The 22023-nt window shown below is 40.5% G+C and overlaps 1 protein-coding gene across 1 annotated transcript in view; it reads right to left on the bottom strand.

Moving 5' to 3' along the window:
* Positions 1 to 1086: 1086 nt before the first annotated feature.
* The window catches only part of LOC311488246 (neuropilin-2-like), an 88086-nt gene continuing 67149 nt past the window's right edge, over positions 1087 to 22023 (bottom strand). Inside the window, exons 14-18 of the mRNA XM_084544834.1 lie at positions 19555 to 19832; positions 19003 to 19099; positions 16814 to 16846; positions 6366 to 6428; positions 1087 to 5060 (exon numbers count right to left, since the gene is read on the bottom strand). Of these exons, the coding sequence (XP_084400960.1) occupies positions 4735 to 5060; positions 6366 to 6428; positions 16814 to 16846; positions 19003 to 19099; positions 19555 to 19832 (797 nt within the window). The 3' untranslated portion in view covers positions 1087 to 4734. The remainder of the gene's footprint in view (positions 5061 to 6365; positions 6429 to 16813; positions 16847 to 19002; positions 19100 to 19554; positions 19833 to 22023) is intronic.

Genomic DNA, 22023 nt, shown 5'->3' with positions numbered 1-22023 from the left:
ATTACTGAAAACAAGATGCATTGCAAACCGTGTGGACCTACTATCGCCGGTAAAAACACAACGAACTTGAAGCGACACTTGCAAGCGAGTTATCCTGAAATCCATACGAAGGTAAGCTAGTTAGCTCGTTAGCTCCAAAATGCATGTCATGGCTGTCTACGGTATCTATACTGTGTGCTGTTCAGTGTTTTAAGTTTGTTAAGAGTTGCTACCCTTGCTAGTTTTGGTTTATCAAGTGCAAATACAACCCAAATCGGCCCAAATCGAATTTGGTCAGGTGCAATAACTAGTAACTCTGGTTACGTTAACCGTAGACATACACATAGGCTACATACATAGACGCCTCATTGAGCGCTGGACCATACGTCAGTACTATAAGCATTTACACTGTACTTGTGAAAATAATGACACTCCCATTAGTTTCAGCTGTATTTAATGCTGATTAGCAGATATTAGCCAGTACCTGCATGTTAACATGAAGATGCTAATGTTCAGCTCAAATACTACTATACAGGCTAACAAAGACAATGCCTTATGTTGTAAATTGTCAGGACTATATTTTCACTAACTAATGTGACTGGTGTCAAGCTGCATGGTAAATCACTTACTTCATTAACTGCATTACAATTAACAGCAAATGTTTAAAAAGGGAAAGCTCTTTGAATGCTTTGGAGGTCTTTGATGTGTTGACGTCTGCTTACAATCATGCACAAAGAAAACATGTTAGTCTCTTAATCTAATTGTCTCATTCATGACCACTGTAGTCAGACTGTGTGTGTTATATTGGGCTTAAAGTTGTGCCTGGCTGCTTTGAGGTGGGGGGCATTACAAGTAGCTGTCTGCCAAGGCATCACTCGCCCACCTGAGCTCCACTCATGTTCCATTTCTTTTGAATTAGTAGGGAGACAGGAGTCCAGCATTGCCAAGATGGCCGCCTCAGGAGGCACTGCACTGAGCTTCAAAACTGCACTTTGAGAATCCTTTGGGTGATGTTACAAAGGGTTTAGTCCATCTTTATATACAAACCACGGTGACTGGTTTATTGTTTCAAACTTATACACACAAAAAAATACACCCACAACCAAATGACTTGTTATTTAGCCTTTATTAAATAATAATAATAACATTAAAAAAGAAATTCTTCTGTACAAAGTCTACAAACAACAGTTTGAGTAATCTGGCCAGTGCCGTAGGTGTCTTAATGTAGTGTGCATTTGTGTGTGTGTGTGTATATCCATCGAGAGAGAAGAGGTAATACTATCTGAACTTCCAGAAGGAACGAGTTGGAAAAGTCAAACCGGAGAGAGAAGGGTGTGTGTGGGTGTGTATGATTGTGTGTCTCATCATGTACTCACTGGTCGCTGGTTATTATTTCGTGTGTGTGTTTGTTTGAGAGAGAGAGAGAGAGAAAGAGAGTCAAAGTAAGATCTCTGTGTGGGGAGAGAAAGAGTGTGTGAGAGAGAGAGATAGAGAGACATAATAAAAGAGCTCCAAGGCACTTGGAAAACAGTCCAATGAAAACACAGTTAGATGGACAGAAAACGCTCCATCTCTCTATTGTTCTCTTCCTCAGTCTCACACACCTTTTCCTTCAACACCATTATTCAATAATCCCTTTATTTTGTGACTATTTCCTCTCAATAAGCCTCTCTGCTATAGCAAGGCGTGCCCTTGGATATGGAGGGATGAGGGAGGAAGACAAAGAAATGAAAGAACGGGGCTCCAAACAAAGATATAAGTGTGACATGTTTTACAGTTTTTTCCCGTCTACTTTCACTGAACTTTCAATTTACACCCCAGAGGACACCAACATGACCCGGGTATCTCACAGATTCAGAAAACGACTCTCAAGGATGCAACTTCATCTGCTGCTGTCAAGCAGTGCGAGAAAGAAAAGGGAGAAAACAGGGAGAGGTCAGTGTTAAGCTCTCCAATTTTAAGATTTCTGTCTGGGTCACTTGTCTCTTTCTGTTTCTCTTCTGTGATTGTCTCCCTCTCTCATCCTCCACCTGTCCTCCCGACAGTCTTGTTTACCTTTCATTTTGTTGGTCTTATTGACGGTCTGCTTACGTAAGTTCATTATCTCAGTGGGAATGTTTACATGCACAGGATCACCTGCTTGTCTGATCGGAAGTTGTCATATGGTCCCAACCACGGTTCGAATGGTCCGAAATCGAACATTTTAACTGTAGATGATTTGCTTCAAACACAAGGAAAATAAATAGTGATGTAATTACTGCTCCATGTTTTATATTGCCATTAAAAATGCACAATAATTCAACAGTAGCACGGCATTCATAATGCTCAGGCAAAAGTAACGGCAGCAAACACCCTTTTAGTTTAGACTAAATATAAATCTATACTTCTGAAATAAGTAGCAGATATGTTTAACACAAGCATTTTGCTGATATGTTAATTTAAAACAAAGTAATCGGCACACTATTAAAGGTATCCTGCTCGATTATATACATAAAGGTTCTCCCCTAAAAGTCACTTTGTGTTTCCTTGAGGCCTAACAGACATTCACCTCTTAAATTTGAAATCCTGTCTTCTCCTCATCTGTCGTTTCTGAAGCATTGCCACATGGCTTTGCACCCTACTCCCACCAGCTGTTTTTTTTTCAAAATGTTGTAACTTTTGCACCTGCATGAGATACAAACACAATGAGAATTTGCATGTAAAAAATATCTTTCAATGGTTGCTATTAGTGATCAAACATTTCCAAGGGTGCTTTTAAGTTTGTGCCAAAATTGCGAATGCCAAATAGCAGTATTTGAACGTAATTCTTGGATGGAAGAGCTGCTTAAGTCTGGTAAAAATGCATCCTGTCTGCTTTAGCCAGCCCAGCGTCCTTACCAGGATTTTGATGACAGAAGTGTAACCTTTTAGTTGTTGTATTTAATATATCAATAGCTGGGCTTAGAATGGGACTTCTCCTGCATGTAAACATAACCATTATCTTTGTCTTTCTTTCATCTTCTCTGTCTTTCAGTGTGAGTGTGTGTGTGTTAGTGTAGGTGTGTATCTCCTCCAAGTCATCAGTCTCTCCAGCAGCACTGGCCCTCCTCGATGGCTGTCCTCCGATACAGCGTATACTGTAGTTAGCTTAAGGCTCGATTGTGTCCAAAAAAGTCGACGGTATGATTTCCATTCTCCTCCTTTAGTCATTCTTTCTTCTTCCATTTTTGAGCGGCCTTTTTTTTTTTCTTTTTGCGAGGGTGGGTTTAAGAGTGGCGGATAAACAGCAGAATGCTTTATAACTCTTATTCCACCCAGCCTCTTTTAACACTTGTTCAGCTCTAACGTGCACATATACACAGCTCTTTGGCAATCCATAGGTTGCAATAAAACAATCACTGACATTTTGTTCACACAGTGTATGTCCATCATTTGGGCATCATACAGTCTGAAAAGCAAAAAAATATAGATATATACCAAAAACAACCTCTAGAATACTGAATCTAAAGCACGACTCCATAACAGCATGTTAGATTTCGATAAACCTCTGACTTTCTCTCTTCCTTCTTACTTTACCTTCCCCTTATTCTTCAAAGACTGATCATCTGTAATGAATAATGTCCCAAAAATAGAAAAGGACTGAAGTAACAGTTAAGACCATGGAGTCCAACACAAAAGAAAAGTCTAAAAATGGTGTAAGAGCTCTACAGGGCTGCTACGAACTGAAGCTGGCTTTTCTTTACCTTTTTTTTTTCCAAACAGACACAAGTCTAAAACAGAACAAAAACAGTCACCATTACTCTTCTATGCCACTGGTTTCACAAAGCGCAGACCGAGGGCAGACAAAGGAGCGAGCGAGCGCCAAATGGCAGCCTAATGGACGTTTAAAACTCACAGAACTCATATCTAAAACTTTCAGAAACAAACAAACAAAAAAAAAAAAAGAAAATGTCCTTTTTCATCCTCTTTTCCATCTTTACTGTTAGAAATCTAGATTCATTTGAGTTGAGTGGTTCAATATCTTTTGACACATTTTAGGACGGGGGTAGGCATTCGCTTGATATGTGTTGATTTCAGTCAAAAATCCCCACACCAAAAGGTCCACTGGTGCTGAAGCTGGAACTTTTGGAATTCTGCAAGCTATCTCAACTGGCCACAATAAAGCTGATGAGGCCAAATCCTATGTTGCCCATCTGTACTAGTCATGGGTACATATTGATAGAATTCCTGTCTTCGCTAAGAATTTCATTACCAACATTTTGACCAAAAACCCCAGACTGTGCTGTCATTTGTGGCCCAAATGTTCAGATTGCCATGGGTGCGGTAGTCCATCTCCTCTTCAACTTTATTCCAGTGGCTGGTGGATTATATTCTATGGTAGATCTGTCATTCATATTCATTTATTCATTCCTTCATTCATTCACAGGCTTTTAGAATCAAGCAGACTCTCTCCTGCAGGCGGAGGAGAAATGGGACTGTGGGTAGGGGTAGGGGTCAGATGTTCCCTCATGGTTAGGCCTCATAGCATGTAGGGGAGATCAAGATCACACGTTCCCACTGGCACATAAACAGGTGGGGAAACTCTGGGCACGTTACCCCATTAGACATCAGAACAAGGGAGTAGCAGGATATTAGGTGGGGGGCACTGGGGACTGAAATTACACATAGTGCTTCTTATTCGTGTTGTCCAAACTGAGAACAAAATTACGTCTGCAGGGGATTACAGGATACACCTTTCCCTTTCCCCATCACTCTTTGTAGTTCTCCTTCCTTCCCTCATGCCTCCGAGCAGCACCTCTGCTGGTTTATCTTCACTTTATGCTTGATCCCATCGTACAGCTCAAAGTTGTAATTCTCCAGGGTCGTGGAGGAGCGCGACGACAGGCCGCTGTAGGAGCACGTGCAGTAGAGCAGCAATCCGGCGCAAACGGCTCCCAGCAAGACGCCTAACGAGCTCATCACGATGATGGTCAGGAGGATAGGGTCGAGTGTGTACAGCCAGGCATTGTCCTTGTCTTTATCTGACATCAGGGTGACGGAGGGGGGGTCCATAACAGAGGAGGGGGTGGAGAAGGAGGATGGCCATCCTGGGAAGAGATAATCTGGAAAGAAAACAGGAAATGTTAGAAAAACAGCTATGATTAATCCTTAACAGGGTTCAACAATCAAGGACCTCACCAAGTGTTAATCTACATTCTGCAAATCACACACTACAGTGATGTCTTTTAGGTGTCCAGATACCTGAAACTTGCTTGAGTCGTGAAATCCATTGTAAAAGCTGTAAATATCCACACTGTAGCAAAAATTCCAACAATTATGGAAAAGACTTGGGAAGCTAAGTAGTCTGTTTGAAAAACAAAACAAAACACTAGTATATTCGTTTAAAGTGAGTGCTAAATGCTAAGAAATGCCAAAATGTAGTGAAATGTAAGTCATAAGTCAGTGAACTAGCCCAGTAATGTCACTTACACAGCTATCCAATGGTGAAATGTATAAAAATAAAGAAAAGTTCACTTGATAGATGGAGAATGGGCTTTCTTTCAAAAGCCAAAGCCTCAGTTAAAGGTAATGAACGATTTCAAAGGCAAATGTTCCGCATCATGGCTGATAGATTCAAAACCAGGTGATTCTGTTAACAACAGTGCCACCAGTCGTTATTGATTTGGAAACATAACGTAATTAATTACTGTAAAGCTACTATCTGGGGTGTCTGGCAGCTCTTGAAGTGTGCGCATCTACTTAGTAAGGCAATCATGGTAATCCACGTAATGAATGTGTACACATGAACGAGTCAATCCACAATTAAGTATTGCATTTAGAGTGTTTTATGAAGGAACACTCTGAAACACAACCACACACAAAAGAATGCTGTAAACAGACAGTAAACAGACTTGTTTAGTGAGGTAAAGGCTGAGTACTCGTCTTGTATCTGTCAAGGGGCTGGAAGAAACAAGCAACAGTGGGAAGACACACACACACACACCCACGCACACACACACACACACACGTAAGCTGTGATTGTTACAGACAGATGTTTTCTAGGTGCCCAGAAGGAAGCTGTCTGTCTCTGTCTGCCATGGAACATGAAAGAAATAGGAGGAGGGATAACATACCATGTGCAGATACTGGCACACACTTTTGAATGCTCTTTCTCTCTCTCATCTCCTCTCTGCACTCTTTCCCTCTTTCTCACACACACATACACACACATCAGAGATTGTCTGTCATTGTAGCCACAGGCTTTTTGTTCTAGTGGAATCACAAGTAAAATGAAGAGCCACAGGCATGCCTCTGCTTAAAGAGCAATTTCACTAGTGAGACTTGTAAAACAGCCAGTATAGCCTTGGGCTTAGAGGAGAAGAGAGGAGAGGAGAGGAGAGGAGAGGAGAGGAGAGGACTAGACTAACCTCCATTGATGGCCGGCTTGTGGTTGAAAACAGGATCTTTTCCGAAATCCATAGGCCTGGGATCTGTTAAAAAGACAGAATAGATGATATTAATCGTTACCATCCTGTCATGCAAGACTCCAGACTCCACATCGTCTTGCGATAACATCACTCCATCTCTAATGTTGTCAGCATCCAAGCTACATTTGTAGATGGAAATCAAACAGCTCAAAAAATGAGTGATCTTGTTTAAAGTTTCAAAGAAGATCAGGCGAGGAATCTCCTATAAACCGTTTTGTGCTCTGCCCAGTCTATCAAGAGAAAATGATATCCAGTGTGACTAAACTTTTCACCCAGAGTACCTGCATAAAACCAGCAACTTCCATTATGTGATAAGAATCAATGCTCTCTTTTTATATATTTGACCAGAAATGAAAAGAGTCAAGAGGCAGAAAGAATGAGTGGAGTAGGGAGCAGAGAGGCAAGTGGAAACTGAACTGTGGAGAAAGAAGAAAAAAAAAAGACGCACCAAACCGTTTCATAGAAAAATATTACTTTTTATTACCTTCACATTCACCACAATCTATTTTCATTTTTATTCCAAGACCATGAAATTCAACAAGCTAAAATACCACTTTAAATGTCTGAGGCAGGCCGGAGTGCAAGGCTTTGAAGGCTTCTGCTTCGGTTCAGTTTTATTCAAGGAAACTGACATTACAGTCTCCTGAAACAAATGGCGCAATATCTGGGCAGCTGATAATCATTTACTGCTGGGGCAAAGGAACCAAAAACTCATTATTAAGTGAAACCGTAATAGATATTCAGAAGATAAGAGGTGAAAAAGTAATTTAGTACATATGAAAAAGAGATACAGAGCCTCATTTCCTCAGTTAGATAACGTCATTCGCCTATGAGACAATTTTGGCATCTCCGGATCGTACCTTCTATAAACTGCCTTTACAAACTTCAAATGCAAACTGTAAATAACAGTAAAGGATTCCTACAACTGCTGCAATATTTGCTTATGAATTAAGAATGAGCTAATTTAGTTAAGATGAAAGAGTAGATCAATTTTCATTGCTTCAGCTGACCCAAAAGTGATTTCAAAACCCAATTAGAGAATAAAGAAACTATCTAAAGTTTCCATTCAAATATTACAACAACCAAGAAATCCTATGCTAATTGTAGTGCATTCAATCTCAAGTGTTCGGTCGTTGAGAGTTTCTTATTTCAGTTATTTGATTGTATTGGTGTCTCCACTGACTGTGTTTGCTGAACATCAATATTTAATGCACTCAAAGTGCAAGACAGTGAAATCCAGCGCAAATCCAAAAGACAATCATAAGGTCGAGGCCTCAGTATCAGTGATGTGGCAGAAGGCAAGGATGAATGTTTTTGAGCAGCTTACCTCTTCAAAGCTGCTATTATTCAGTCTCAACTAATCATGGCCTGAATCAAAACTAATTCAGACAGATACCCTGCTGAGGCAATGTTTCTGAATGATCAGCCTTTGCTGCGTCCAACTGATTCACATCAAGAAAAATCTTGGGTTAATAAAGACGTTCAAAAAAAAAAAAAAAAAAAAAAACATGGCATCCATTCAGTTGATAAAAATGACATCATCAAGGTTGATTTTTTTCAAAACTCAACATGTGGTTGCACCTAAATGTGTGATTTTACCATCACCAAAACTGACAAAAAAAAAACAAGAGAAAAGAACAAAAGAGTAAAACAATGGCAATTAAAAATCTATCTGGTCAAACCAGACAGATATTTCAAAGCCTGCAAGCTTAGAAAACTGCAGTGTCCTGCAGATTGTAAGGGTTTGCAGAAGTCTTGATAAATTTAGTAAATAAATTAATATTATGTTCTTAGATGTAAAAACAGTGCAGTTATCCCTGCAGGTAATGATCCCAGTAGTCATATTATAACATTTTTTTTTTTTATGTATCATTGAGACCGGATGCAATGTTTGATACATTGAATGTTCCCCAGAAGTACTTCAGTATATCAACATGTATTTCACTGGCAATGTGTGCCGAAAATAATCAAGAGTCTTGCATCTTAAAGGGATATACACTCACGAGTACAACAAGTCAAAACAAATGCATTGTAATGTAACAGTCCTGCACTAAACCCCCCTTCATGACTGTTTTAATGTTCAGTTGATGATAAATCAGCATTGGAAAGGTGGTAATTCAACTATAGGATCATTTTGGAGGATGCAGTTTGTGGCGCTGTTAAACTGGATTGAATGAAATGCTAAAGTGGTTGCCAAAATAATTGAAACATGTGTCGGCACAATACAGTTCAGTAGTACTACAAAATGAAAACACAGTTTAAACAACAGATTTCTGTTTAAAACAGATCATTTTAAACAAATGCTGAACACCATAACCCTCATGAAGATTTAGTGCTGGACTGTCGTATTGCAATACATTCATTTTCATATTCAGTTCAATGAACTGGCAAGTGAGTGTATATGCACATGTTGCATCTGGTCTTAATGGATTAATGTAAAACCAGACTTTTTCTGTCTGATTGTGTAAATGTACATTCCCACCTGAGACCATCCAGGCACTACATTTTCTTTTCTCACAGCCAACTGAAATCACTACAGGCCTTTACAAAACATCAGATCACTTACAGAGAGATAGCAAAAGAAGCAAGAAAAAAAGAAGTGGCTCGGAAACTCTTTGGATGACCGTTGAGCACTTTCTAAGGATTCTGGCTTAAAGCCCTCAGGCTACAATGCTGAGAAGAATCATCACATGGCTCTGAAAGGAGATTAAAACTCCCTGTAGCCCCATTTTATCTCCCCTCTCCAATTAGTAAAGAGAAAAATAAAAAGGGAGCTTTTTTTTTATTTAGGCAGAGACAGGGATGGCTCTTTGGCACCATTTGCTGTTCCAGCGGGGACCCCGAAGACCTGTTAGAGATGCTTGTACTGATAATATTTCTCCAGGAAACAGAGGAGGAGGAGGAAAGAGCAAAAAAATAGAGATGGCCTAAGGGCTAGAAATGCTTACCGCAGGCCTTTATGAATGCAATCAGCACCATTAACTAATTAGAAATATTAAAGGGCTTCAAAGTAGTCTGTGATGGAGAAGGGAGAGGGGAGTGAGGGGAGCTTGATTTAATGGTGCTGCATGAAAAGACGCCAGAACGTATTACAATTCTTGCAAAAAGTTTGATAGAGAGACAGAATGAAAGGGAAAAGTGCATGGGTAGCACAACATAAATACAGCCATATATCATTCCTCTATTTGAATTCGGACCCGCATTGATTGGGTTATGGCACGGGGCTGCTAGAATGAGTCATATAATGTGTAAATCACGCACAAGTCGATTGAAATGGAGGCGAGAGGGGATAGAGAGGCGGAAAATAGAAATGCAAGCACAAAATAACCAAAATACTTGTTGACGAAAGCACAAAACAAGATTTTATGAGATACAGTATGATGAAATGATGAAACAGTGTATTTGAGAGCTTGGCGGAAGTCTGGATGCTTTACTAACACAGGTCTGTGTTTGTTCGATGGAGCCTGCTACTGTATATGTGGATGCATTTATTGTGTGTCTTCATCACACTGTCTACTCTGCCAAAAAACGTCTTTCATCTGCTTTTGTGTTGGAAACAACCTGCCCTCCTTCTCCAATTCTCTCTCTCCTTCAATTCAAACCTCAACCTGCCTCCCTGTTAGCCTCCCTTTTAGAGTAAAAGAAAAATCTATCTTTAGAAAGTATAGAGAGAGGGACGTTTCTTTTTTTTTTGTACTTCTTTCATCTTCCTCCATCTTTGGGCGCATTCTTTGGAGAAAAAGGGGGCTCGCTTAATGGGCCCTTCTCCTCTGAGACACTTTGCTCCCCTCCATTTCTGCCTCTCATTTTCTCTCCTGTGTTTTTTACTGGGGGGATTTGCAATGAAGGGAGGGAGTAGAATAGGAACAAGCGGGTATTGATAAAAAGGCTGGGGGATTTGGGCATGGACAAAATGATGTAGGGGGTAAAGCAGCACACAACACAAGATGGTGCGCTGCGAAGAAGTCCAGAAAATAAGTGCCACTGCGGTTCACCCAGTATCGCAGAACAGAATACATAATCTGAATGATTTGCACAAAACATATGAATTAAACTGGGTGCTTCAAATGAGGGACAAACATTTGCTGTTTCAAAGTGGATTCGACTTCAGGAATTGACATAAAAAAAAAGTCAAGAAAATTATTAAGATCATCTCAGTGAACAGAATCAACACAACTGTTGCCTTTAAAACAATAGTCATTGAGTATAAAAAAACAATCATTGTGTATCTGTTAAACATCACAACCACATGTAGGCCTACTTACAACAAGTACATTGCTCAGCTCGTTTTTTTTAAAAGATTCACAGTAAATGCAAGAAATTATCAACTAATCAACCGTCAGAAAATGAACATTAAGAAGAAAAGTGCTAATGTTATTCTCGACATTGCAAAGAATCTGTAACAACTCATCAGAAATACATAATGTTACACTTATATGTATGTCAAGTCAACTCACATGCTGTTGACGCAGTGGGAGATGGCAAATTTGAGCAGGTGACTTAAGAGAGAAATAAATACGACAGTAGTGCTGCACTGGTATCAGTTTTAACTGAATGAAATGATTACTATCCAGTGAGCGGACAACTGAGTTTCTAAAAGGCTCTTTATCACAGCATGTTTGGTCTCATTTGTTGAATGGAAGCAGACTCTGTAACTAATGTAAGATTTGCCAGTGTGTTAAAACTTATGGCGTAAGATGTAATAGATTATATGCACAACATAAAGACTTTAACATCTGTTGTACTTGCAGGGACAGGAAGGAAAACATGTATCCATCTTTAAATATTCAATAAAATATTGTTTTTTTTTTCTTTTGTTTCATTCACCCAGTTTAATGTATGCAGAACATACAAAGATGTTTAGGACATTAACAGACACAGGCATTGGATTATCCATGAGATCCAGGCAACAAACTGTAGAGTAAAACTGCATCCATTCATACTCTTATTTGACGCTGAGGCACAACCTCATTCAGGAGGCGAAGAGGTAATAGTTTTAAAGCACATTTAAAAAAATAAAATAAAATAAAGGCATATCCAGGATGTAATGAAAAATGCACCCAAGGTAACATGTGAGACTTGAAAGTCTCTGAAGTGTCCGTGCATATACTGTCTGGGCTTTTGTGTTTTGATGCAATGCGATGTAAGCTGTCTCACAGCTGTTCACAGACCAAAGCTGCGACGCTCAGTGGATATGTAGCTGTCAATCTGCCACAGCTGGATGGGCAGCACTAATTCTTCCTCTGCTTTTCCCACTTTTTTTTGTTATTAATCTGTCTCTGTCACTCCTCAGTCTCTCAAAGGCAAGAGGACAAATGAATGGCAGCGTTGTTCAGTCCCGAAGAAATAGCTGTCATTCTTAATTCTGCACATAAACACAGTGAGTCTTCTCTACCTGTGTGTAAATCCCTCCTCTGTCAGACAGAGTATTTGGAGGCAGGCAGTGTCCAAGCTGCAAATCAGAGCAGGGCAGACAGACTCATCCTGCTTTAACATTTATAGAAGAGGGGACTATGCTGACAGTGAATACTGCATGTACATGTAGTATGTCTTGCCCACAGTCACAATAATGAAACTGATTTTTATGTTGGGGTGCATATCTAGAAGCCAGAACATCAAAAACGCAGAACCATAAGGCTGTTATAAGGTCCTCTTTAGCCACCAGATGTGGACACTTTCATCTACAGAGGGATGGTGGTAAAGTTTTATATCAGTTTCAGCCAACAAGCTTAGAGTATACTGATTAGATCAGTCCTCAGCAACAGGAACCATGTAGATTCTCATCAGTGAAGATTGGTGATTATGCTGTTGCTCATTCATTTCAGGGAGCTTTCTTCCTCCTTGATTGCTTTGTTGCATTCTGATAAAACTGTATTACTTCAGTCGTTTCAACAGTGGGAGTCATAGTTGTCATCTTTCTCCAGCGTTATGGTGAGCATGGGTTCAAGGCTTGGCCCAGTACCTGGGTACAGGTGGTTTTGGTTAGGGCTGTTGATCAGATTGCAGCTGGGGATTTGGTTCTGGTAACAGTTTTGGTGACCTTGCTGATATGGCTGTTGGCTGTTGTGGTACATCACTGAATGGTGATGGCTGCTGGTCTTCTTGGGCGCCCAGTGGTACCGATGGCAGCACAGTGTCACCACCACGGTTACAATGACCAGCAGCAAGAGGGCACCGCCTCCCGCCAACACATAGTACCAGTAGGCAGGGACCGGCTGCGCCACCACTGTGTTTACTGTGGGCTCCATCCCAGATATGGCACCCCCTGGAGGGCAGGAGGACACATTACTGGTTGGCTCAGGAGACGAGCGAGGCAGGCATGCAGACTGAACCCTTGTCAAATTGTGACTAGGTCTGTCAAGCTTTGAATGCTAAAGCATGCAGCTGTAATAAGACTGATACTAAGCATTTTAATGTGTTGGGGGCTATTTTAGTCCTTCTGTTCAAACATAAAATGCATCCCCAGCATATCTAGCTAATAAGTTTATTATCTACAATGGTATCTAGTATTACTTAGGTAGAACTTAGTTCTAGGTACCTAGCTTACATGCTTTGCTTTTCAATTTTTTAAACTGTATGTTTGAAACTAACTGTCTGGGATAATATTTTCCTCATCATAATTAATAATATCAAGTACATGAGTATTAATTAATGATATTATTATGTATTATCCCTGGACTGCAACACAGAATAATGCTGTTTCTTTATGACTTTTACTTTTACACTAATTAGCTATGTAGCTAGTGCTAATGAAGTGTTTGAGTGCTGGTTTGAAGTCAAGGATATATCACTCAAATAGATGAAGTAGTAAATAAGTGGTAAATATGACGTTATCACTGTAAACGGTACAAGAACAGAATGCTTGACAGGCCTAGCAACAGTATCTATGCAGGGCTTTTAACAAATGGTAAATCACTGGGGCAGTGTGCTAAAATTTTGTGACTGGCTGGTATTTAACCAAACATGTAAGATCTGGCAAAAACAAACACACAGCATCCAGATTCAACTCAGTGAGTCAATGGTTAAACAGCCAAGCCTATATCTTAATTAATTTAAAGTCTCTATTCCTCAAAGAAGATGCTGATGCACATATGTCTTATTAATTTACTCATAGTACTTTTGATTAATGCATACGTCACAAGCATTAGCTGCACACTGACACGTGAAGGCCCATGCCATGCGCTCAGATTCGACCCGGGAATGCAAAGCCTTGATTATGCAGTGACTGACGGACTCGCACAAAGGTTGGGGAGTGTTAAGTGGCTGTCTTTGGTAGAATGCGGCTATTTTATCAGGGGAAGATCAGGCTGAAGTCGAGTGGGGAGAGAAAGGGAAGGAGAGGGAAAGAGAGAAATTACAGGGGTAGAGAAAGGATAAGAAAGAAGGCATTATTGGAGGAAAGAATGGAGTGAAATAGAGAGGGGTGGTAGAAAGTGAGAGGAGAGAGGGTGGGAGGGTGGAGAAGTGAAGGGAGAGAGCTAATCCTGCCATGATATCTTTAATCCTGCATTAAAGGGTTTGTCTGAAACTTCAATACTCTGTCAACTCACTGTGAAAGAAACCCGCAGAGAGAAAGGTTGTGGAAGAGACAGAAAAAAAGAGGAGCGTGAGCGAGAGAGAAAGGACGGACAAAAGAAGGAATATAGCCTGGGCAAGAAGGAACTAGATGGAGGTGAGACAGAAATAATGAAAAGAGAGAAGACGGAAAGGTGCAGAGCTGGATGCAGAACCTCAAGGAAACCAGTGAGCTTAATTTAGCCTTTTTCAAAGTTCAGACGTACTCTTTAAGGGTTTAAAATTGGCTTTGATTGTAAAGCTGTGCTCTAAGCAGCCTGCACGGAGAGCCTTCCCACCAGTGGATTAAGAGACAGATAATTTCCAGGGCTGAAAAAAAATGTACCATTCCTTTTTCTCTTTGGGGTGAGGAAAGAAGAAAAAGGAGGAAAGTTTCTCAAGAGCACAATTCCTAAAGCTGAAAATTGTGAAAATTGTGGCTTTCAAGGAAGATTGGTTACTGGAGTTTCTAAATCAGTTTCTATGAAAAAACAGGTAGACAGAAATAGATACTTTATCGATCTCAAGTTACAGTCTGGACATATCAGCTCTCACTTCACACACCAACTATCTCACCTTGTAGTATCTAAATGGAGAAATGTGAATTATTGGAGTTGAAATATGAGCCCTTTCGATAGTTAAACTGGAGAAAGTATTGGCCTCTTCTTTGTGTGAATGTGTAGTATGATCAGTGAGCCACATGCCACCTTGGTTGTCATGGATGCATAAAAATGATCATGCCACCAAGGTACACTTGATTGGTGAAGAACAGTTTTCAATTTGCCTTAACTTTATATTTAAAATGAAGTTTAGTATTATTGAATATATGTAAAGAAATCTGCTAAGTCATCAGTTCCCTCTCTATATAAGGGCAGCTAAATTTAGCTTACACCTTCTACAAATTATTTTTCAGTTTATGCTTTAATTACTCAAAAGCCAGTTTATAAGCACAGTTATAAAGTCACAGTGATAAGGTCCCAGTGTCAAAAACACTTCAAACTTAGAATAGAGGAAATTCTAACATGTGCAGCAAATCTTGAAAAGGGAAAACTACACCCATTCGCCCTAAGAGAAACAATTTGGGATCACTTGTTAACAGGCATCCCAAAGGAGAAATGTAATCCTTCGTCCTGGGGCTCAGTCTCGTGAAATCATGGCGTGTGTTAGAAACTGGTGTCATGCTGGGAGTCATACGTTAGCTGTTCAGGATTCAAAAGAAAGCAGCGAGGATTAGGTCAAATACTTGGGGTATGAGCATGAGTCAGGTGACTTGAATTTTCTAAGTCTGTCTCTTTCGCTTTTACTATATTTGGAATGGTATTCATGTTTTATTGAACTGAACGTGGAGAACAAAAGTGAATGTTGCTCAAGTGTCTGGCACTATTTGAAGAATGTTTTTGATGTATTCACACGCTGGGAACATGTGCACGTACACACGCACACACTCGTTGCATCGACCAAGTTAAGCGTATCATATTAACCCTTAATCTACTAGCACGCTTGCTCATTTTAAACATTAATAGTAACACATGACCGAACTAAGTCAGAGAAAGTGTAGTAATTACAATACAATAGCAGTTATTCTAGTCATTCAGCCCCCAGCTTTAAAAATAGTCTCTGCACGTACAGTAAGAACAGAAGAAGTGTTGTCCATCAGCTAATTCTTATACTTATCAGAGAGACGTGTCCCATTATGACGCAACGTTGGAAAACCAATGTCTACACTCAAGCTCAACTTTATAACAGTACCAGTATTTGTGTTTTCTCTAATAATAGCACACACAAACAGCCAGTGGTTTAGGCCCCAGCCTAGACTCTGAAAACAAGAGATCCAGTAGCAAAATCTGCCTGAGGCCCTTTATCTTCTTTCCAACAGGCCTATTTGAGGATGAATAGACAAAACATAAGAAAAAAAGGGAACTTGGATGGTGATCAGCTCTGCATTTCATGCAAGTAGGATCAGGGTCTTGCTGGGCTCAGTAATAGAGCAAGACATGGAGAAAAGAAGAGAAAAAGAAGGGAAAGAAGTAGAGAAGGGGAAGTGGTGTTGCAGAGAACACACCAACTGGATAACTGATCAAGATCTTTACCGTTAGAAAAGTGTGAGAGATGGGCTGATAAACACTCACAAAGACATATCTGTTTGATGCTCTTAGTTTAACTAATGACCAGAGAAAAAGACCAGATGGAGCCGATGAACCTTGACCTCACGATCTTAACCTTTGTGCCTATGTCATCTGATAACGCCATACAAGAACATTGCTTCAATAACTCACTGTGGGTCTGTGCGTAGCATGAAACACAGCGTACAACCACAATTAACAACTGTCTGACACATCACACACAGAATGATGAACTGCACACAATTAACTTGACTTCCAATACAGCCTGATGTTACAAATTACGGATTGCAGATGTTGTAAATAATCATATGTCTGCTTCTACATATCCAAGAGTTTCAGCCCAGCATGCAGGGAGTCATGCTGAAACAATGCAGTGGACCCATTCCATCAAGTTGCAATGTTGTCACTGTGTGTGGATCCAAACCACATATCAAAATCTATCAATCAAATATTTCAAAGTCTTACATACTGTTTCCATATCTTATTTAAAATTGCAAAACAACACTGAGATTAGTTTAGATATGCTGTAATAACTCAAACTTGTCCTGTCTGTTTAACTGTACGTATTGTGGATAGCTGTATGGTAACGTGTCTTATGCACTAACAAGGTTACTCAGGGCCAGTGCGTTGCTACGAGCTGAGCTTAGCAACAAGCAGGAAGCACAGACATGTTGGCACAAGAAGTACAAATGCACAGGAAGTAGAACTTACTGGTTAAGTCGGGCGTTAAGGCAGGGAAAGGCTCTGGAAAAGACAGACAAGAAACAACAACAAATGTTACCGCAAGTACCGAAATACAAAGGCAAGCATGAAAAATTAAGCTGCTGTTTATGTGTCAGTCTACTTATAAAAGCTATGAAAACTGTTTTGATGATATACTCGATTTCTTCATAGTATGTATGGGCTTTGCGAGACAACCAAAAGTCCATTCATTCGGTTTAGTCAGTGTGTTCACTCATGGTAAATACACTGCATTCAACAGACAGCGCATACCACATCACAAAACAACTCGCCAAGAGGGTAGTTAATATTTCATTCAATTTAGTGAAAAAGAAAAGGACGAAACTTGGAATGATCTGGTTTCAGTTTCTGGCCTCCATTTGTTCTAAACAGCTGTTGTAGAAAGCTAGACGTTAAGGTACAGAGTGAGGCTCTTTCTCATGGGGAACTTAGAATCCATCTGCAGGATACACATTTCCTCTACTGAACAACAGAAGGCATAGTCCGTATATTCTATGGAATAAATGACAAACAAACAAAGCTGTGTGGACATGAGGTGCAAATAATTTTAGGATAAAAAATTTTGTTGGAACTTTAGTTTTTACTTTTCAGTTGGCCGCTGACTGACCTGCTGAACCAAAATAAGATTTGTCTAGAAACGATTTGATTAAATGTTCTATTAAAAAGCATATCATCGTAAAATGAAACTACTACTAAAAATGGATTATCTTTGGGATTTGCTCCATCTCTCATAGTAATGAGGAATATCTTGAGGATTAAATGGATGTGGTGATATTTCAACGATTGTTAACAGCAATGCTTTTTAATATAGTTGAGAAATTGCGCAGCACTTTTTGCCAAGGCACTTCTTTTACATTTGTCGAGTTCAGAGATAGTTTAGTCTGAAGGGCCATAATTCTTCCAGGATGACATTTATTTTTACAAATAGAGAGAAAATAAAGAGGTCAAGACAAGAGGGAGCGAAGAGAGGAAGTGTGTCCTCTCTGTCTTTCTCTTTGCTTTGTCATTCTGTCTCTCTTCCCTCTGATTTTTGTTGTTGTTTTTCTCTCGTTTAATACACCAGGTGTCAATGGCAGCAGACGTGCTGGGTAGAAAGGGCATAAGAAAAAGAAAAGAAGGGGTTGGATGGAAGATGGGGTTAAAAGGGTGAGGGACGGGGCGACGAGAAGGGAAATGGAGGAATGGGAAGTAAGGGTGGAGGTAAGTTAAAGGGTCATGGGAACATGGACTGAAATTTACTGCTGTTTATTATTTGCCGGAGGATGTGACATCCATTATGAAAGTGAGAAAATAGAAAAAGAAAAAAAAAAGAAAAGATAACAGAGGAAAACAGGGAGTGTGTGATGAAATAATAAAAAAAAACTTGTGGTGGAAACAAACTGGTGAGAGTATGCTATCCCAGATAAAACCCCTGAGAGTCATGCTTGGATCACTTCAAATATTTGGAACAAAAAAGGAAGCACCAAAGACAGATACTCTGACTTTAAGTTCCTAAGCAGAGTCGAGCTTAATAAATTCTGGATCCTATAAATCCCATATCAGACCCCGATAGCATCTTTTATTAGACCCTCCTTGCCTGGTCAAATCCTCCATCTTCCAAATTCATTTGTACATAGCATTTCTGTCTGAGCCTAAACTAGCAGATGTACAGTAAAGTAATAGTAGTCTCACTGATCACAAAGAGTCTGTGTGCTGAGAGAGAGAGAGAGATGAACAGAGAGAGTCTCTCAAGGATTTTAATCACAACTACAAGCATCTCTCTCCAGTAATCACGCACAAGCACACACATTATTTTTCACTGCTCGATGGCAGAGAATAAATGGAAGATGATTCTAGGGATGTAGGATAGATGGGGTGTATAGGAAAAAGACTGAAAGAGATAGAGAGAGGGAGATTTAATGAAAGATAGATTAGAATCCATGCCCAAAGGCCATTTGTGGCCTACTTTATTATATATATATATATATATATTTTTTTTCTTCTTCTTTTTTGATGTGTGTGTAAACGAGAAATATTATTTTTCCCTCTTCCCTCTGTCTCTTCTGGTCTCTGGTGAAAACATGGACTAAATGGTCTGGTGTGAAGGAGCGAGAGAATAGACAGACCAGCATATTAATGAACGTGCAACAACAGGTGAACGCGCAGGTTTTGGGACTTACGTGTACACTGCTCCAGCTCAATGCTGTTGCTCATGAGGATGTTGTCTATTCTGATGTGGCCTCGAGTCGGGTGATCAAAAAAACCCTCAAACACCACCTGCACCAGAGGAGGAGAGACACAAGAGACGTTTCCATGTTAGCTTATTTATTAGATGATGAACAGGTAGAGAGAGGAGACTAGAGATAGAAGGAGTGTTCGTCTGCGATTTTTTCCATCCATCCATCATCTATAACTGCTTGTCATGTAGAGGGTCATGGGGGCTGGAGCCTATCCCAGCTGGCATCGGGTGGGAGGTGGTGTACAGCCTAGACCGGATGCCAGTCTATCACAGAGCTAACACGGATAGACAGCCTTTCACACTCACATGCACACCTACAGCGCATTGAGAATCGTCAATTAACCTAACAAGGTTGTCGTTGGAAGGTGGGAGAAAGCCACAGAAAACCCACACACAGAGAGAACATGCAAAATCCTTGCATGCACCTTGCAGTAGTTATAACTCGTATATACTTGTGGGCAGCAAAGATGACAACTGAGAGCAAACCACCTACCTGATACTCTTTGGGGCTTTGGGGTAGGATGGTGCGTCCCTCTCTCCAATGAGGCCCATGGTCTCCTTTAAGCACCCATACCAGGGTCTCTTCCTGTTCGCTGTCCCGGAGCAGGACCCTCAGGCTGCCCTCTGCCTCCCCATGCAGCTGGTAGTTGAACAGGAGACACAGCGGGCCTTGTTCTGGCTCCACCTCAGGGCTCAGCAGCCTGGCTCTCTTGCGTTGGGTCCGGGTGCCTGCATCCAGGTGGAGGTAGTTCCCTGAAAAGTCTGGTAAAACTGAAGAGACACGGGCGTGGCGTTATATTGTTGCACTGTTACCGTAAAGTGAGAAATACATTTCACATTAACGAGTTGCAACAAATGATGAATTGGCATCCTTTGAACTGACACATCGCTGCTCTTTTTTTTAGCAAAGGGAGGTAAATATGCCACCACACGGACGACTTTCTGCATGCCATTTGCATTTTATTCATTAAATGGATTCCATTTTAATGGATTTTATGATTTGTGACACTGCTATGTAGTAATGCAGCAGGGATGTGGTTGTTTAGAGGAGTTTAAGGCATTGCTACCATCATTCTGTGGTATGAGGCTTAACCGCAAACAAGACTGCCATTTCATCACGGCCGCTAATGGCTGTGGATACAAATGAACACACACACAAATGCACGCGTATACACACACAGCTCTGCTAAACAGCCCTAATCATTCTGAATGCTGACACCTCGTTCTGTTGCTTGCCTCATTTTTGCTACTTAGCCAGCACAGCCATCATACCAGCGCAGTCACAATGCTTGTGCATGAGGACTGAACAGTATGTGTTTGCGTGTTTCCTCTGCACAAACTCGATCTAAGTTTTTTGTTTTTTTTTTAAATCTAATTTCCTTCCTCTCTCTGTTCTCAGCTTAAAGAATGATGATAGAAAGATGGTCAGAGAGCGAGGGGGTTGAAGGGAAAGAAAAGGGTGAATGAGAAAAAACGCAGCAGTGCTGTAGTGCTTTCCCCTCCCCAAACAGAACCATAATCATTAGCTTGCTGCTGTGTTTGGCTGTTTGTCTAGTTTGTCTATTATGGCCAGAGAGTAAAAGCTTCGCTGGAGCTGCAAATAGTCATTTTATCGATGGGCAGACACTGAGTGTGACATCTCATGAGGAGAGACGGAGAAATGATGAAACAAAACACAAAAGTGAAAAGGGTAAAGAATCAAGAAACAACTTCAAGAAACTTCTATCTATCTATCTATCTATCTATCTATCTATCTATCTATCTATCTATCTATAGACTTCCCTCCCTCAGCTAAGACAGGAAGAAAAACAGTCGGCACACTTTGCAGCACATCATACTTAATGAATAATGGATTTGGGTTGAGGTAACTCAACTCTTCACTGGGAGGCAATGAAAAACGGGGCCCTAAATTACCGTTGCTCATTAAGTACAGTTAGAGAAAAGTTGCAGTGTTTTTCTGTCGCTCCGCGTTTGATCTTGGAGAACGTACAAAGGGAGGGAATTAATTAACAACTCTCCATGGGAGGGATAGGCAGGGATGCAGAATCGGCTCTGAGGGAGAGGGGAGGGAAATGTGTGCGTGTCTACGTGTGCACGTCTGTTTACGCGAGGGTTAGTTCAATTTTAAGCATCTTTGTTGATGTTTATATCTGTGTGTGTGTTTGAGTTCATCTGTCAGTCATTGTGTGTACTTATCAGTGCCTTGTGGTTTTGTGCGTTCATCGCATTGCGTGCGTGTTATGTGCAGTTTCTTTGTATGTAGAGAACAGAATACTCTATATCCAGACCTCTGTATTTATTTACAGTTTGTATACAATAAAAATTGTGAAATGAGTGCTTGATGTGACCTCTATGTTTGAGCTGCAAAGATATTGTCCAAGATAACCTATTTTGTCTTCCGATCAATGGTCACTGCTGGTTCGTGTATGGATGTTGCTATTAGGTTACTACAACGTCTTTACTCAACATAGTATTCTGTCACGGTTTTATCCAAGGGGGAGGTGAGGTAGGACCCAAAGTGCAGGACAAAAAGCGGCGAGGCAGGAGTAGGCGAGACTGGAGTTTAATAAAATAAAAAGGAAACAAAAGGCGCTGCAGAAAAAGGCAGGAACTCCAACAAATCAAAAATCCAAAACTTTCATAAGACAAAATAAAGGAGACAAGAGACTCAGGCAAAAAACACTAGAAACACATCAGGGTGGCAAAAACACAGAAGACCAAAAACCATGAGGACACAGAGTAAAAACCATTGGGAATGACGCGACAGGAACGAAGGGGAAGGCAGGGCTATATATGCACACACAAGGAACCAAGGGGTGACGAGACACATGTGACAGAAATCAAGAGGCACAGGGTGAAACCAATTACACAATCACAGAAACACAGGGAGTAAAACAGGAAATCAAAAACTCAACAAAATAACAGGAAACAGGAAGACGAGAAACATGAACAAAACTCAAAA

Source organism: Chelon labrosus, assembly GCF_963514085.1.
Source record: "Chelon labrosus genome assembly, chromosome: 5".
Taxonomy (NCBI): domain Eukaryota; kingdom Metazoa; phylum Chordata; class Actinopteri; order Mugiliformes; family Mugilidae; genus Chelon; species Chelon labrosus.
The sequence above is the reverse complement of the archived record's forward strand: the minus strand, read 5'-3'. Positions and strand labels throughout refer to the sequence as shown.